This window comes from Apodemus sylvaticus, chromosome 21 (genome assembly GCF_947179515.1).
Source record: "Apodemus sylvaticus chromosome 21, mApoSyl1.1, whole genome shotgun sequence".
NCBI lineage: Eukaryota > Metazoa > Chordata > Mammalia > Rodentia > Muridae > Apodemus > Apodemus sylvaticus.
In genome coordinates, this window is record NC_067492.1 from 7,636,009 (window position 1) to 7,653,886 (window position 17,878).

Sequence of the window (17,878 nt, forward strand, 5' to 3'; positions counted from 1 at the left end):
CTTGAGCCCCCTCTGCTGCACACTACAGGCTGCAGACTCTGGTCTGTGGTAACATCACTTGTAGCAAGTGAAGTGGGTGGGCACCGTCCCCTGCCAGAGCCCCGTCAGCACATTTGGGCTGTGCTTTGTGCATGTGTCAAGTGATGGGAGTAGGCACCCTGATGGGTGAGGGGCTTCTGGGATGCACAGTGAGCCCCTCCCTTGTGTCTGCAGACAAAGACGATTCACATAGCCCAGCATGGGCGGCTCTCGTGGCTGCAAAGAGCAGGAATCTTTATTTGGTTCTTGCCAGATCTGCAGCAACCACTTGATATTAAAAAAGGTGAACGGAAAAGTACTCTGTACAAAAAGATGGAACCCCTTAGAAACCAGAAATGCACTGGGTCACCTGCTGAACCTCTCCCCCTTCAACCCCAATCCAAACCAGCCTGGAGGGGGGACAGGCAGTGGCCGGGGAACAGCGTGGATAACGGAAACAACAAAGCTGAGTGTCGCTGGAACATGCTCTAATCTGTAGTTTATTTCTGGTTAAAAATATAGCAATCCAGTGCACTGTAGTAAAGAGATCTGCTCGAAAGGTAGCAGAGAACACGAGCAAAGCAAGGCGGAGTCCATAAGACAGACGGGCTGCACCCAAGGAGACTGACGGAGCCACGGGGCCAGGCGAGCTGGCATCCCTTGTTCATTTGTTTGGATGAGGGAACAACCCTGGTAGAGAAGGCAGAGACATGAGGAACCTGTTGTTTGACTGAAACAAGTTACATTGTACATCCGGGAGTGCTGGGTGTGCAACAGTCTCCAGGACATTCAAGCCACTGGCTTCAACCACATTCCAGTCCCGGGACCAGACTCTCTGGAGTAGCTCTGAGACATCTGGAGGGAATATGCATATCTGTTAGGGGAAGTTGAGGCAGGCACAGTGCAAAGATGTGAGACCCCGTGGAGGTCAGTGAGAGGTGACGTCCTCCATGGGGCGTCACTGCCAGGGACACGGAAGCCTGAATATACATCCTGCATACTAGGTGAAAACGCCACATGCTCAGCCCAGGCGTGCTGTCAGGCTGTCCGGGGCGTGTGGGCCATAGCCCCCTTGGCATCAGGGCTCAGATGTGCCTGGCCAGAGCGGGGTCAGCCCTGGACATCTGCAGCATGGCCTCCCTGGGTCTGGAGGGAGGATGGCTGGACAGGGCCAACAATGAGTGAGCGGAGGACAGCAGGGAACAGACTTTGCCTTAAGACTCAGTGTGGGGAGGCGGCCTCCTTCGGAGAGCCTTGGGGCAGTGCCGAGAAGAGGGATCATGGTCTGTTCTGGAAGAAGAGCAGGGGCTTCCCTCTCCCTCCACAGGTATGCACACAGACTCCATGGAGACAGGCCAGGACATCCTGTCCAGGGCCTGGGCCCACACGCCCAGCTACTCGCCTTGCACAGCTGGACTCCCTGGCTGCCCTCCCCCTCTCCCGGCTTGCCGGGCACCCTGGTCAAGGCGCCACCTTCCACACTTGGCAAGAAGCATGAAGGTCCCAATCTTTTGGCTGCTGGCTTGCCAGAACCCGTTCATACCAAGCTGGAGGGGTGGCATGCCGGCCTCCTCCTACCATGCCACGCAGCATCATGTTATACAAGCAAAGAATTTTGGCTAAAATTCAAAAAAACATTACCCAGAAAAAAAGGCAAACTGTGATTGATACCCAATCATGTTCTTCTGTGGAAGGCCAGGAGTCGTGGGGCTGTCCGAGTCAGGATTCCCCTTCGTGTTTTGCTTTTAACGTCCCTTTTGTACATCATCGCTTCCGTGGTCACAACAATCGTGTCAGATGAAAAAGTTAATAAACAAAATGGCGACTCCAATGTTGAGCAGGATCACCATGACGACCAAGATGGGAGCTGAGCCCTGGAACAGAGGACAGGCGAGCGTGAGGCCAGTGTGGGCAGGCGGGGCCTCTGTTCACACACAGCCTCATGGAGAGGCTTTCCTTGTGCAGGAGCGCTCACTGCTGTACCGCAGGGCTCTACACTAGTCTCTCGCAGCCTGGTGAGAAGCTCTAACCTGGGCCACTGGGAGTCTCCAGTGCGCCCCACAGGGCCCCCTTGGTCCAGTTCTTAGACACCCAGTACTTAGCTTCTCCCAACACTCACTGCAGACCTTAGCTTTCCACGCGGCTCAGTGTCACCCCCATTACAGCCACTGGCCTTGAGGGGCTCATGTCACCCCCTCCTCAGCTGCCTGCTCCTGTATCTTGCCTTGTTGCAGCTCAGGGAGCAGAGGACGCCTCACAGTCCCATCGCGATGGAGGGAGGCTATACGTGTGCCCTTGGCAGCAGTCCAGAGAGGAGCACAGGAGCTGTCACTACAGAAGCCGCAGCCAGGCCACATATGTGCAGAGCACAGGGGGCTCCTGACCCCCGGCGCCCAGGCTAGCCACACACATGCACTTTTCATTCACAGCCCCTACACAAGGCCTGCTCCTTGTCTGCTGCAGACATTGGCCTGTTTTATTTTTTTTAGTATTTGTTTTCTGTGCATTGGGTGGTTTTTCTGCATGTGTGTCTGTGAGGATGTCAGATTTCCTGGACCTGGATAAGCAGTTGAGCTGCCATGTGGGTGCTGGGACTTGAACCCAGGTCCTCTGGAAGAGCAGCAGTGCTCTCAGTTGCTGAGCATCTCCCCAGCCCCGAGACACTGGCTTTTAATAGAGCAAGAAGTTTGTTCGGCCAGACCATAGGCTCAGGGAGCTTCCCCCCTTGTTTCTTGCTGAACCTACCGGAGTGTCCTCAAACTCAATCCACCAGACCAAGCAGAGGGCTTCGTCATGTCCACAGTTTACCTAGTGATGCTTTGCATTCGGCAAGTCCTTTCCTACTGATCCACCTCTACAGCCAAAGCAAAGGCTTTTTTAAATCCCCTTGGAACTAGCCATGGGAGAACCAAGCAGCCAGTCCTACCCGGGCCCAGAACCCAAGCAGCCCTACTTGTTACCACTTTGCTGAAGAGTGGATGGAGACCCAGGCTCTCCCTGGCATGAACAAGGAGGCCAGCCTTCAGGCCTTGATGTCACTTCTGAGCTCCTTTGAGATGCCCGTGACATCTGGGCGGAGCCAGTCTTGCAAGGAAGAGGAAAGACTCTTAAGAGCAGAGTTGGCCAAGGATTGGGTCCTGCCCGCTGGTGCCAGCCCTGGGCTCAAGGCCACAGCTTCCTGCCGTTCCGAGCTGTTCTGTCCAGCCCCAGGCCCATAGGTATGTCAGGGCGGAGGAGCTCTGGCATGTAGCAGGAGAGCTTTGGGAATCTGGCCTCCACCAAGGGGACTACCACCAGGAGTCATCTGCAATTGCTACAGGCACGATAAGTCTAGAGCCGGGGACTCGTGTTCTGCCCATCACATCAGAGAGGTGGGGCTCCTGAGGTTTAGAGAGGATGCAAAAGTTCAGCCTGACCAGGACCCTTATGTGCCAGAGCCCTGGGTCTTTCCATCCACCATGTCCATACAACTGGGAGGAAGTGGTGATGTCACCAGCCAGGCACCACCTTCCGTGACCAGGACACAGGGAGACCTTGAGATGGCTGGCAGTCAGCCTCCCAGAGGCCACTCATGGTCACCTCCCATTTGCCATGAAGGCTGGGCTCTACAGCTGTGCCTTGCCTAACTGCTGCTCAGGCCCATAGGACAGTATGGCACCTACAGAAAACCTGCCTGCTTTCTCAGGAAGTTGGGACCACTGGGTGGTCGGTCCCTTCTCTGGGTTCCCTTCTTGAAGTGTAGGTGACCTGGGGTAGTGACAGAGAATCCCAGATCAACCTAGCTGGAAGCTGTAGGGCACAGACCTGCGCTGTAAGCCCCTGGCTTTCTCAGCCCATACTTGAGGCCAGCACCATGCTTGTACATCCACCTAGGGAGCTTTGGGTGTTTGTTTAATTGTGCGTGTATGCATTTTGCAGACATTCCTGTGTGTCCATGTGCACGCTTGCATATGCATGCAGAAGTCGCTTGCATGTGCATGCAGAAGTCAGGACAACCCCAGGCTCCTCCGGAGCCCCTCCCCTCGTTTTATTTGGACACAGAACACCTTCACTGGCCTGGAGCTCACCAAGCAGGCTAGCCTCACTGGCCTCAGAGAATTTGCCTATCTCTGTGTCCCTACTGCTGATGGGCTGGTTGGTTGGTGGTTTTTCATGACAGGGTTTCTCTGTGTAGCTCTGGCCATCCTGGAACTCACTCTGTAGACCAGGCTGGCCTTAAACTCAGAGATTTCACCTGAGAAAGCCTGCCTCTGCCTTTCAAGTGTTGGGATTAAAGGTGTGCACTAAAGTCACCTGGTTCCAGGGATCAAACTCATGTCCTCAGTAAACAATTTACACACTGTGCTCTCTCCAAAGATAGAATGACTGGGCTACATAATAGCTCTTCCTGTAGTAAGCTCTGGGAGTGCTAGAGTTATGAGTGTGGTTAGAACTTTGCTGTTCCTTTCCAGTGGTGCTGGGACTGAACCTAAGGCTATATGTACACTGGGCCAATGCACTCTACCACTGAGAGAACAGTCCCAGCCAGAAGCCTCATATTAAAGCACCCCAAAAAGCCAACATGGTTAAGAGAGCTAAATAAAGAACTACTCCTGAGCCTCCCACCTCTGCCCACTGCTATGCTACTCCTGAAATAGCCACACACGCCACATGCCCACAACTGCACAGCAGGCACAGTAGGCTCAGCAGGGTGAGGCCCGAGCTAGTGCCATGGTCCCAGCAGTAATCAGAGTGGAGGAGACATTTTAGAATCACAGCAGCGAGGACCATCAGTGTTTCCAAGGAGAATCTCGGGCCACCCGAAGCTTCTCACCTTGGGCAAGTGACTCCTGGAGGCGTGAAAGGAAACCACATCACCCCAAGGCCCCTTGAGATGGACACTGATCCCAGCAGCAGTAAGAACCCTGAAGTGACCCGCACAAGTCACATGCCACAGAGCACTCCTGTAAGGAGTGGAGCGCCTTGCAATCTCCAGACACTCAGCTAGATGCTCAGAAATCCAGGTCACATAAAGCTCAGGCATCACAGCGTGGTCTTGTGTGTCAGGGCAGGTGAATGGGGGCCTGTCTGCTGAGACGGCTGGTACACAGGCTACAAGGCTCCTGTGTAGCCAGCGTCCCTTCAGCTGCCTTCTGTAATGGAGCCAGCTGTGGGCTTAGAGGTCTCAGTGTCCCAGCCCTGGCTGGTCCAAGGAAGACTGCTGTTTCCTTCAGAAGGCCCATCCCAGGACTTGGGGAGGGAGGGGCGGTGCCTGGCCAGGCAGAATTGATCCTGGGGTCACCGGCAAGGGAACTCATGAGGGAGTCTTACTTACACCCTATAGGATACGATAAGCCTCCAAAGGCCAAACCGCCCAGGAAACTCAATGCTGTGGATTCCTTAACAACTTCCCACGGCTTGGGTAATGGCAGCTTCACAACAAGGGAGGCCTCGGGGCCTGGCCTCAGGGGAGGCTTGTAGGTCTCCAGCCCACATTGTCCCATGTGTAGAGCATCAACTTCCTGGGTGCTAAACCCTTACCTGTTTTAGCTTCTGGCAAAAATGAACGGTGCCCAGGAGAGAGGCTGACTGGACAGAGGAGCAAGGCCCTGATCCAGCCCAAATCCAGAACAAGCCACAGACAGCAACAGGTCTGCACCAGTCAGCCTGCCCCTACCCCCCACCCCAGGAGCTTCCGTGGCACCCATACACATGGCTGCTAAAGTGAGCCCAGGAGGAGTTTTCTCAGGCATTGATCTCAGGCAAGCGTGACCCCTTTGGCACACTATCCGCTTCCTGTAGACACCCACACCCCAATCCCTGACAAATCCACAGAAAGCAGAGTAAACACAAGGTGGCCCTGGGACCCACTGCCCCTGCCTGGCAAGGGGTGTGCACCACTTACTGTGCTGGATTTGAGCTCGTCCCCAGTCTCCTCATCAGACTCGAGTGCAACAGGCAGGGACTTCTGGGGTGGGGAGAAGGTCAGGTCCCAACGCAGCAGGCGGGGCTCGGGCCGGTCCCCCAGCCGCAGGCTCTCCAGTTTCTGCACCGTGGGTTCTGCAGAGCAGGCTGGCCTGAGGTTCTCCTTGTTCTGGGACTTGGACCTCAGTCTCTGTAGCCCGAAGGCCCGGTCTCCCCCAGCACCCCGACTGTGACGCCGTCTCTGTGGGTGGGTGTCCTGTGGACAGGCGTCCATCCTTAGTAAGGGCTTCATCTCTAGCTTGTAGTTGCTTAGCCGCTCCTCGTCTGGCTCTAGCAGCTTGGGGCCCCCAGAACAGGGATTGCCTGCCCGGTGGTGAGAAGTCCACGAGACCGTGGTTGGGGACTCCGTCCGCCGCTCCCGGGGCTTGGGGTTCCCAGGCTGCTTGTGGCCTGAGCCCCGGGTGCGGAAGTCCTCAGTGGGCTGGCCGCTGCGTAGGGCACCGCTGCGGACACCCCTAGAGGCCCCAGCCTTCTCCTCGCCCCAGCTGTTGCGGACATAGTCCCCTCCGCGGCCCTCCAGGAGCATCTGGATGTCCCCGCTTCGCTCCTCATCCACGGAGACCTGCCTGGAGAAGTGGGCCATCTTGGTCCTGGAGGCAGGAGCTGGCGGAGGGGTCGATGTGGGGCTGGCGGGGAAGCTCTGCAGGGGACTGTCGTCGGGGGTCAGATCGGAAGGGGTCGTGCCCTTTCGGTACAGCTCGGGGCTCTCCTGCTGCAGGGGCGTCCCGGTGGAGAGCACCTCGATGTCATCGCAGGACATCTGGTGCTTTGGCCTCTGGTACTCAAGCCCTTGGGCGGGAGATAAAAGCGCACGGGAGTTACACGGAGCCCACTGCAGAAAGGACTTCTGCCCAGCGTGGGTTGGGTCATTCAGCAAAGATAGCTAGCAGGAACTTAAAGCAAGGCACTTTCTGTCACCAGAGTCTCTTAACTGGAAAAGGGGGACCTGGGAAGTCAGGGCGTCAGCCTGCCATGTGCCCCGTGGCCTTTCTTCACACGGGTGAGAGTGCTCTGCACCTTACAGGGAGGCGTGTGCCCGCCCGCCCGCCCGCCCGCCAGCCCCAAGGATGTCATTATCAGCTAAAATTAGCTGCAAAGCCCACGCTGTCCCTGGAAGACCATCATGAAGACCAAGAAGGCACCCGGGGCAAATTCATCTCAGTGCCTTTTTTCCTGCCCTGCATCCAGGTCAATGGCTGCGCTGGCTTTAAGGATAGGGAATCAGCTCCTGAGCTGTCTCTCAGCACTGCTCTGACTCCTCCTGTACCCACTCCTTCCAGACCTGTGGCTTCAGGCAGTCTCGGAGGGACTGGCTGCCAGGGTCTTCCCCAAGCAGCCAGCCCAAAGGAGGGCCTTCTGCCCCAGCTGACCAACACTTCGGTAAAAGAACCAGCCAGGGACAGCCTGAGCTTGGGATCCGGGATCCGGGTTAAATGTCAGTTCTCTTTGTAAGAGAACACTGCAGCTGCTGGCCTTGAGGACCAGGGAGTGGGACACTTAGCCCCTAGTCCTCTTCCAGTAAGGTCCCACCGGCTGCTAATGTATTCTAGGAAATGGCCTGACATGGGGGCGGGGGGAGGTGAATCCCAGGAGGGACGTCAGGGCGGCTGGAAGTAACAGTACTGGAGAGAAGAGGCCATGGCGGCCTCCCAGGCAGCAGTCATGGCCAGAGACTCCCCAGAGCGACAGCCAGGGAGGGGTTCTGCACAGCCAAGTCCCATGGCCTGGTCCCACCCCAGTAAGGGGGCAGCTGAGCTACTGTGAGAAGATGAGTCTCGGACTTTCTCAAGGAGGCGTCTCTGAACGGAGAACAGACATTAGCTGAGGTCTCCCCAGCAGAAACACTATCCAGGGCCAGCTCGCTGCTCCGAGGCCCACCTCCACGGGGCATAAGGACGCACAGCTGGTAGCCAAAGGTCCGAAGCCCAGCTGTGGGCAGGGCTGGTTCCTGTGGGTCCTGCCCAGGATCATCAGAATGCCTGGCGGATATATGGTCAGCATTCCACACAGAAGTGCCTCAGAGAATATTGAGACCCCTCCAACCAAAGCTAGGGACAGTGGAGGAGGACCCCAGGAAGGGACCAGCAGCAGGCTGGAGCCTGGGGACCTGTGGGGAATCATTACCTTTGTCGACCCACATATTCTACACGGGGTTCACCTGACTTGGGGTCAGTTGCATGCTTAGCAGTCTGAATGTGGGGCAGATTGTCTGCCACCACCGACTTGAACAAGAGACCTCAGTCTGACTAGAAGCTAGGCCCTTCACTAGAGACCAGGGTGCGTGCTCCCTCCCTCGCTCGCTCTGTCTCTCTCTCTCCCTCCCTCCCTTTCTCTCTCTGTCTCTGTCTCTCTGTCTCCATATGTCTTTCTGTGTCTCCCTCCCTCCCTTTCTCTCTCTGTCTCTGTCTCCCTCCCTCTCTTTCTCTCTCTGTCTCTGTCTGTCTCTGTCTCTCTCTCTCTCTCTGAGCTGTGTGCAGAGTTGATAGCCACCTGCCCCTCTAAACCAGAAACATCTGAGAAAGATGTGCTGGTGGCCAGGGCTCAGTGGCTACCAGATTGGGTCCTGTGGGGGGAGCCCTAGAAGGAGCAGACAGCAAGGCTCTGATCTGACCTTCTGACTGGGCACCCCCAGCTTGTGAGGTTGACTCCTCAGCCCAGGCCCAGAGGCCCCGTCCTCATTTGTGTGAAAACACAGATTGGGCAGGGCACACCCTAGCCCCATAGCCTTGTTTAACTTTGGATTCTCCCTCATGTATACGCTAGCTGGGGGCAGACGGGGGCTGTGACTCTGTCTCCAAGATGCTTCCCAGGATGCATTGTGAGGCTGAATGAGCACAGCACAACCCCCACCTCAGTCGACTGTCCCACACTGGAGGCTCTGGGCCTCGGTTCACATATCTCCGAGAGGACGGTGACCTCCCCAGGACACAGCGCAGGCTTCCGCTCATTCTCCAACACGGCAGCCACTCCCCACACGTGGCTGCCTGCACTTCACCGCGTGCATATTAAGACTAAATCAAACTCAACGCAGGGGAGGCTGAGGCAGAGGAATTACCATGGGCCAGCCTGGGCTACAGAATAAGATCTTGTATTAGAAACAAGCAACAGGGGCTGGAGAGATGGCTCAATGGTTAAGAGCACTGACTGCTCTTCTGAAGGTCCTGAGCTCAAATCCCAGCAACCACATAGTGGCTCACAACCATCTGTCATGGGATTTGGTGCCCTTTTCTGGGGTGTCTGAAGACAGTTACAGTGTACTTACAAATAAATAAATAAATCTTTAAAAAAAAAAAAACCCCGCTGGTGGTGCACGCCTGTAATCCCAGCACTCTGGGAGGCAGAGGCAGGTGGATTTCTGAGTTCGAGGCCAGCCTGGTCTACAGAGTGAGTTCCAGGTCAGCCAGGGCTACACAGAGAAACCCTGATTTGAAAAAAACCAAATCCCAAAACCCAAACCAAAACAAAACAAAAAAAACAAAAACAAAACAAAAAACCAACCAAACAAACAAACAAAAAACCCAAGCAACAGAAGTTATCCGTTACCAGGTGAGACTAGATTGGGTTCTGCGGTCACCCTTGCTACAGAGGGATCAACGCCATCCCTGCAGATGGCTATAGAGCAACCTAGGGAGCAGAAGAGAGGCAGTGTCCAGAGTGCACGCGGACAGCGCAGAGTCAGCAGCCAAAGTCCATGCACACCCACACGTGTTGCAAGGGAGGTCACTGTTAAGGCACTAACTTGGGGTGACAATCCTCCCCGGGGGGCATCAGGGCCACCATCCCAGGCAGGACTCACCGTTTTCCCTGTGCTGGAAGGAGGGAGAGAACTCTTTGGCAGTGATCCTGGCAATCCTCGCTTCCTCCTGGGCTTTCTGGGCCGCAGTAAGCGCTGCCTCAGCCTTGGCCCGTGAGTGGGAGGTCCTGGGGAGACAGGAGGCAGTGGGTGAGCACTGAGGAAAGGCCCAGAAGGGACCCTTCGTCGTGAGTACCTGGGTGTCTACCCTCGATCCTGTTCATTCAATTAGCCACTCAACAAATATTCCTGGCATCAGCCAGCCAGCCTTAGCGTAGCAGCCTGTGGAGGAAGTGTGCACTTCCTTTTTGCTTTTTAAGTAAAACAGGTGCTTTGCCTGCGTGCGTATCCATGTACGTGCCACCAACAGTGGTCAGAAGAAGGCCGTCGGGTCCCCTAGGACTGGAGTTGCAGGCACTTGTGAGCAATCGTGTGGGTACTGGAACAGAAGCTGGCTTCTCTACAAAGGACAGCAGGTGCTCAAGTCACTGAGACACCTCTACAGGCCCGGTTGTTCTTTGAGATTGTGTGTTTTTACTTGTGTGTCTGTGTGAGTATATGCTGCTGGTGGTGAGTGCCCCTGACAGAATGGGACACAGCTGAAGGTGGCTGTGAGTTTAGGTGCTGGGAATGGAATTCGGGTCCACTGGAAGGCCAGTGTGCACTATGAGGCAACCCCAGGACAACACACCACACTGTGGGAAGCTCAGAGCTGGGCAATCCCGTCCTAGGCTGGAAGCAGTGACGGGTCACCAGCTGACCCATGCATGCTACATGCATGAGCCGTCTCACAAGCTCCTTCCAGTCCCGGCGATGGGGAGGTTCCTGTTCCTGCAAAGAGGACACAGGACACCATGGGCTGGATGGGCCAGGCATATACGCCTCCAGCCCTGCCTGTGCTGGGTCTCAGAGTTCCAGGGATGAGTAGAGTATTCCTCATCTGCTCCCTTTTCTCCCTGGCATGCTGGCTCCAGGCCTGGACCACGCCACACATGAACACCACGTCCCTAACTCTATAAGCAGCAGGCCCCAGGCCCTGAGATAAAGGCGGGATCCTTCTTCTGGCCTGTGATCTGGGAAATTCAGAGCAAGCAATGGGGGAGGGGCTTTCAATCAGGGATGCCTTTCTCCCCGTCCCGAGCCTGGATCCAAAGTTAGAGTGCCATCTGGCAAAGCCCCACTCCCTGGTTACGGATGGCATCCTCAGACCGCATCTGTGAAGGCAGAGAAGTCACCTCTCACGCTTCTGCCTGAAGAGCACTAATGGCTTCTTGAGGGCTCCACCCTGATAATCCTATCCTCTCCCAGAGATGGGCTCCCCGACAGCTACGTGGCGGAGCAAGCTCTCAGGGCACAGTCTTGACCCAGCAGCCTGGCTCTCCTGTCCCATGGCACCTGTGACGAGGGGTCTCTGAGCTAACTCCTGGGCCCCTCACAATGTTTGCAGCTTTGTGCTTCATTTTCCAAATGATTGTATTAGAAGAAAATATGCTACCTAGATGCAGGGGAAGATGCCCAAGCCACAAATAAATGTCCTGGAAGGGAAGCAGGACCCCCAGTCCAGCCCCCAGCTTCTCCTCTAACGTGGTTCTTCAGGCTATGACCTCCTGTTCTCTGCCATACACCGGGGAGCCAGCCCAAGGAGTCAATAAAACCCAACATGCTAAAAATGCAGGGCTAGTAAAATCCGAAGCACATTAGTTCCTGGAAGCGGGAAGAATTGCTTCTCAACAGAGCCATGACCTCATGTCCCATGGAATCACACCTTCTAGAATATTCCTTGGGTATCTGGTATTTGTCATTACAACATTACACTAACCCGGCACTAGCCAATGCATAATTAATTACTGATAATGGATCAGCTGAAGACTCATGGCTGTAGGCTGCAGGCCTCTTCTGCAGAAACTGCCTGGGGACCTCAGAGAAACCTGGATCCCCTAGCTAGGGTCCTTCCATCCTGTCCTATGGACCCAGCATAGCTTGTGGAACTCTGAAAATGACCTTCCTGCAGATCTGTACAACTTTGGAAACTCTACCAAGTTCTCTGCAAGGTCCCTCGGCTCCAATGGAGGGGCTGCAATTGTCCCAGAGCAGAGCAGTCCCGATGGAGAGCAGTTGCTGAGCTGAAGTGTCCAGGGAAGCAGGGGAGAGCGTGTACCCCCAAATCCCACAGACAGAAAGCTGAGGTGCTGAGCTTACTCTGCACAGATGAAGCTTCTCAAGCAGCTGTTGGTCAGGTTCTGTCCTGACCTGGGCGCTGTCTGAATGGGCGCTCACAGCTCCGCTCACCCTTGGACCTCACAGCGCTGTTCCAGAGACAACTCACAATTTCCCAACATCCCTTAGGGGCTGTGATTAGTTTCCACACCCTCACTTAGAAAGATACCATTAACTCACCCACGTTGTGTGTATATTTACATATATATACCACACATATATAAAAGTATACTGTGCCAATCCTAAAATAAAATTAACCAATACCAGCAGTGGTTAGTAAAGGCTCCAACACGTGGCAAAGGTTCATTTAAAACAAGATTTGCAGGACCTGAACGAGTCCTCTAAGGAACAGCAGCCTCCAGAGGGGGCTCTCATGCCTCTGAGGTCTGGCTGCAGTGTCATGGTAGCCTGTCAGAGGCTCTCCCACACCTGCCATTAATGCTGGATTCTCTGCGCGGTTGTACCCACAGTTTCTCCTGCATGAGTACCCTGTATATAGGCATAGTTGTACCCCTGGTCCCCACCAGAGGCTCAGGCACCCAGACAGGAGGTGACAACTTAAAGCCTAGAGCAACTGAGGGTCAGGTAGTCTTGATCCAGGACTCAGGGACTCATCCTGGAGAGAAGAAACCAAGGTAGACCAGGAGTCAGGTTGGCCCAGTCATCTTCCAGATGGAGGGAGGAGCTAACTGCAGGAAGTCCAGGGGTAACCATTCAGGGAGAGACTAGGGACTGCGGGGCAGCCAGTGGGTGATGCTGTCCTTGGGCCTAACCATGGCAGGGCTATGCAAGGCGGTAAACACCTATGATCTCCTCACACAAATATGCAGGAAGCTGAGGCAGGAGGATCACTGGGTTACACTCTATGACTTTGATCCCACAGCACATGACTCAATAAGGCCTCCAATCCTTCCCTAAAGGGATCTCTGTGCATGTGCTGGGTGGTGCTCAGCATCCCTGTCAGGCATGCGACCAGTCAGACGACTGCTGGTGAAAGTCATGAAACAACTACACATACAGTTGCCAAAGAGAGCTGTGCCGCTAACACCAGACTAAGTGACCTACCGACAGAAACCACTGCCCGAGGCCAGGGGCACAGCTGACAGAGTGTGGCATCATCTGGGGTGGAGTCAACATCCCCAGGGGTGTGCCAAAACCCAAGTTACCACTGAACAGCCAGGTGGATCAGCGTCCGGTCCTCCGGTCACTGGACACCTGTGTTTCTCCTACTTGTGAGACGCTGTGTCTAGGGGTGGGGAAGCCAGGGTAAAGACCCTTCCTGGAGCCTTCTGGGAGGGGCGGTCCACCTCCTCGCTCATCTCCCAGGAAATCCGCTCTGAGTGCTGCAGACTGTGAGTGACATGTATCATTTAAGCTGCTGACCATGTGTGGCACTCTGTTCAGGAGGCACGGGGCGATGCTCTGCATCCTGCTTCTCTGTCCCCTCTCAGAACACAGATCACTCTCCTGTAAACAGGCAGCTAGGAGACTCTCGGAGTTCAGGGGAGTCTCGAACCTGTGAGGAGACTCTCCCTCTCTCCCAACTCCGCCCTCCTCCCCTTCACCAGCTTTCCCAGCAAGGCTCCAGGCATCTTCCAGACTTCCTGAGTCTCCCTGGCAATTTCCCATCTTCTTGCCTTCTGCCTCTGGTCTCCTCACTACAGATACTTGGACCCTGGAGCCAGACCCTGGGAGGCCCAGGCCCTTCAGGGACCACAGAGGGAATTTTATTTTAGTGGGAAGGCAGGAGGAGACAGGATCTCTCTCCGTAGCCCAGGCAGGTCTCACATGCATAGTCCGTCTACCTCAGCCTTACTGCTAGGCTGACAGGTGTACACAACCCTGCCTTCATGCAGAGGACTCTTGTTCCTGCTTCCTGCCTAGGGCCAGTGGCAGAGAATCATAGCGGAAGGGCCCACCAAAGAGACAGGACTGCTCAGGCCTCCTGGCCACCAAGAATCAGGAGTCAGTGAGCATCTGAAAGAAGGAACTGAGTTCCAGAACCTTCTACCTTTCCCTTATGTTGGCCCTTCTGCGTTTCTGTGTCTGTGGGAATTGCCTCTTCCCCTGGACCATAGGAACTCAACCTTCTGTGGCGCGTGTCTTGCCCTGTCTCTTGTTCTGGGCTGGGCTGGCAGAGGGGGTGGGGCAAAGGGTCCTAGGCATCACGGCTTTGCCCCTCGGGGATCTCACAGGATGGTATACAGTGGTGCCAACTGTGTGTATGCTTCTAACTCTTCCTCTGCCACAGCTGTACCACTAATCTCAGGAGCTTGAATATGCCCTCTGGTCAGTACTGGCAACAGATATTGGGGTTCCTCCAGATATGGCCCCCAGACATCCCTGAACCTCAGGGAGGGCCTGTCTCATCAGGATAGGTTTGTGCCTTTCAGGGCTTTGGGCCGTCTTGCTTCCATCACAAGTTGTGCATGTCTGCTGCTGGCCTGGCCTATTCCCCTCTAATGAAAACTGGCAGGTCTTACCCCCACCCAAGGCCTTTGACCCCCCAGAGCTGAGATAAGGTGCCTTTGTGCTCAACCAACATGCCTTACTGCCCTGGACAGCAGCTGCTCGGAACCAGTGCTGGTCTGAGGAGGAGCAAGAGCAGTGGTGGGCATAGACAGACACCGTGGTGGGCATAGACAGACACCGCGGTGGGTATAGACAGACACCGTGGTGGGCATAGACAGACACCGCGGTGGGTATAGACAGACACCGAGGTGGGCATAGACAGACACCGAGGTGGGCATAGACAGACACCGCGGAGGGCATAGACAGACACCGCGGTGGGCATAGACAGACACCGTGGTGGGCATAGACAGACACTGCGGTGGGCATAGACAGACACTGCGGTGGGTATAGACAGACACCGAGGTGGGCATAGACAGACACCGCGGAGGGCATAGACAGACACCGAGGTGGGCATAGACAGACACCGTGGTGGGCATAGACAGACACCTCGGTGGGCATAGACAGACACCGTGGTGGGCATAGACAGACACCGTGGAGGGCATAGACAGACACCGCGGTGGGCATAGACAGACACCGGGACGCAGGCGGCCACACTGGGGCGGACTCCGTCCCTCATGAAGATGAAGGCAGCTGAGCCTGACGGCTCTCTCATGATTCATATTCTCTCTCTCCCTCCCCTCCCCCTCTTTCCTCCCTCCCTTTCCTTCGTCCTTTCCCCCCTCTCCCCCATCTCTCTCACCCCTCTCCTTTCCCCTCTTTCTCTCCCCCTCCCCTCTCTCCCTGTCTCCCTCCCCCTTTCCCCCTTCCCATCTCTCTCCTCCTTCCCCCTCTCCCCCTCTCTCCCTCCCCTCCCCCTCTCTCCCTTCCTCTCCTCCTCTCTCCCTCCCCCTTTCCCCTCTCTCCCTCCCCTCCGCCTCTCTCCCTTCCTCTCCCCCTCTCTCCCTCCCTTTCCAGCATCACTCTGTAGCCCAGACAGGCTTTGAATTCTTAATTCTCCTGCCGCAGACACCTTAGTGCTAGGATGTGTCACCCGGGCTTCTCTACTGGACTGTAAATGTGGCTTCTCTTTACACTTCTAAGACCAGTCTTAAACTACAAAGGTCAAGTGTGTGTGACACAGATTGGGTCACGGCCCTAGTAGATGTATTAATGGTCCTGCCGAAGGTATTTGTGGCTGTGACCTTATTTAGGGATGGGGGGCGGTCACCAGAATGGGACATAATCCAGCACGCTGGCCTATTGAGAAAACTTGAACACAGACCGAGAGAGAACTCCATGAAGACCCTGGGCCTGCCACCATCTTGACAAGAGCAGAACTAGGGCCCCACGGCTGTCATGGAGTCAGAGCACCTACACCTTGATCTGGACGCCTCTTTCTAGGAAGATGGAGCAGTCACGTTCCAAGTCCACAGTGATTGAAGGCCTTGGGAAGCAAACAGTGTGTGATGGAGCTGTGTCCAACACATGGTCGACCTGAAACCATTGATGGCGGTAGAGCGCCATGCCGTTCTGGTGGTTCAGGGTTGCAGAGCAAACAGACCCTTCTTACTCCTCCTCCAGGGAAGCCAGCCTCCTGGAGACTCTACTGGAAGGACCCAACCTCACAGCAGGTTTCTCTCCCCAGGCTGCAGTTGTCAAGGCAACCCGACCTCCTCCAGGGAGGCTGCTGGGGAGGGACCATGCCCAGGCAGGGGGCCCTGCAGGCCCTGTCTGCACCCAGGTGCCTATGGGGACCAGAACCATAGGCTTGAGTGTTTGGCCCTCAGACCAGCCCTTGGAGACTACACCAGAGTTTGTCAAGTCCTGTGGACAGGCCAGTGACCATTTGGCTTTTACCTTGACAAGATTAGAGATTCTGGGCAGCCCTGACCCCAGGCATTGTGCACAGGAACGATGGAGCCACAGTTTTATGTCACAACCAAAGAGACTCCGGCTGGCTCTGTTTGGTGCCACAGACTTCTGTGGAACTCCTCTCTATATGCCTTGGGATATTGCAAGACTGTGCATGGGGCCCAGGAGGCACAGCCACTACAATCACGGTCCCTCGGGAATGGTCTGCTACACAGATCCATGCATGGGAATTGGAAGGGGTGTCTCCTGTGACCTGCCTGCTAGGGACCACAAGCAGAGGTTGATCTAGACCCAACCACACCCAACAGAGGCTGCAAGGTTCCCAGGTGTCCTGGGCTGACAGCACTGTCCTTCTTCCCCACGCTCTGTGCCAGTCACAGGGCATGGTGGCTCATTTGAACTTATCTTTTAGACAGGATCTTGCTAAGTTGCCCTCTCAGGCCTTATACATGGTCTTCCTGTCTAAAACGTCCAATCACACCCGGCTACAGCCACCAAGTATTTGTGCACAGCTCAGAGCATGGTCACCAAGGTGCCCAGGGCCACTCCTCACAGCAAAGAAAGCTCCAATGTAAGGTGGCTACAGTGTCTGTTCCCAAGTGATTGGCCCACTACCCCTGCGTATGCATTCACACAGAAAACTCTCCTGACCACAGCAATAAACAGTGCAGTTCCTAACACGTAGCCCTCCTGAGCACAGCCCTCCACAGTATGTATACCCAGAGAACCACCCTGACCTCAGCACACGTATACACTCACGCATGCACACACACAGCACATTCACACTTTGCCCCCCACCCAGCATAGCTGTCCATGTAGACACGCACACGGTCACCTTGACCGTGGACTGCCACAGCGTCTCCATACGCGGAGCCCTGACAGGCCAAGGTGAGCACAGCCTTTCACTGGCTGCTCTGCTGGGGAAGAGCCTCCCTCTCTAGAACTCACGGCCTGGTCTGTGGAGTTGGATAGAGAGAGTGGTCACTGTGGGTAAGGAGCCTGGAGTGGGGCCTTCTGCTCCATCGTGAGGTTCTGCGTGTTCGGAGAGGCCTCACAGAGCTCTGGCCTATTTGCCCTGACATGTCTGGCTCAACAAGCAAGTTCAAAGGTACTGGGAACAATCTGGGGTGCGCTATCCCCCCAGAGTCCAGCTCCACCTTCTCTTGAAGCTCCACAGCAGTCACACACGCCCAGCCTCAGCTCCTCACAACAGCCACCCTGCTTGCTGGGTTTGTTGTTTTAAGTCTTTCTGGAGAAATTAAGGAGCCAGGCACAGGGGAGATGCTTGTTCTCGGTACATCTGTGTGAGGTGAGGTAGGTGGGGGAGGGGGAGGGAAGGGGAGGAACAGAGCATAAAAACTCAGGGACAGAAGAGCCACCTCCCGGCCCCTCTAGGGTCAGCAGTGACTCAGAAGACATCGGGGCAGTGCAGCGGCTGTTCCTGACCTGCTCCCGCTGAAGGGACCTTCGTCTTCCTTGAAGGTTCATCTCTAAGGGGAAAGAAACTCTGCTATAAAAGAAGAAGGAAGCTTTATAAAAAGCTGTCACTGCAAGCAGCCACAC

The 17,878-nt window shown here is 55.5% G+C and overlaps 1 protein-coding gene across 1 annotated transcript; it reads right to left on the minus strand.

Moving 5' to 3' along the window:
- Positions 1-1,516: 1,516 nt before the first annotated feature.
- On the minus strand, positions 1,517-6,755 carry LOC127672015 (junctophilin-3-like). The gene is made up of 2 exons (XM_052167167.1): positions 5,903-6,755; positions 1,517-1,892 (listed from the first exon to the last, which is right to left on the minus strand). Exons 1-2 carry the CDS (start codon positions 6,740-6,742, stop codon positions 1,812-1,814), a joined length of 921 nt encoding a protein of 306 aa, XP_052023127.1. The 5' UTR covers positions 6,743-6,755; the 3' UTR covers positions 1,517-1,811.
- Positions 6,756-17,878: the final 11,123 nt, after the last annotated feature.

Excerpts from the sequence above, each read along its gene's own strand:
- LOC127672015 (XM_052167167.1), bottom strand. The coding sequence starts at position 6,742 with ATGTCCTGCGATGACATCGAGGTGCTCTCCACCGGGACGCCCCTGCAG. Across the intron at positions 1,893-5,902 it reads ACGAGCTCAAATCCAGCACA|GGCTCAGCTCCCATCTTGGT; the intron begins GTAAGTGGTGCA and ends CCTCTGTTCCAG.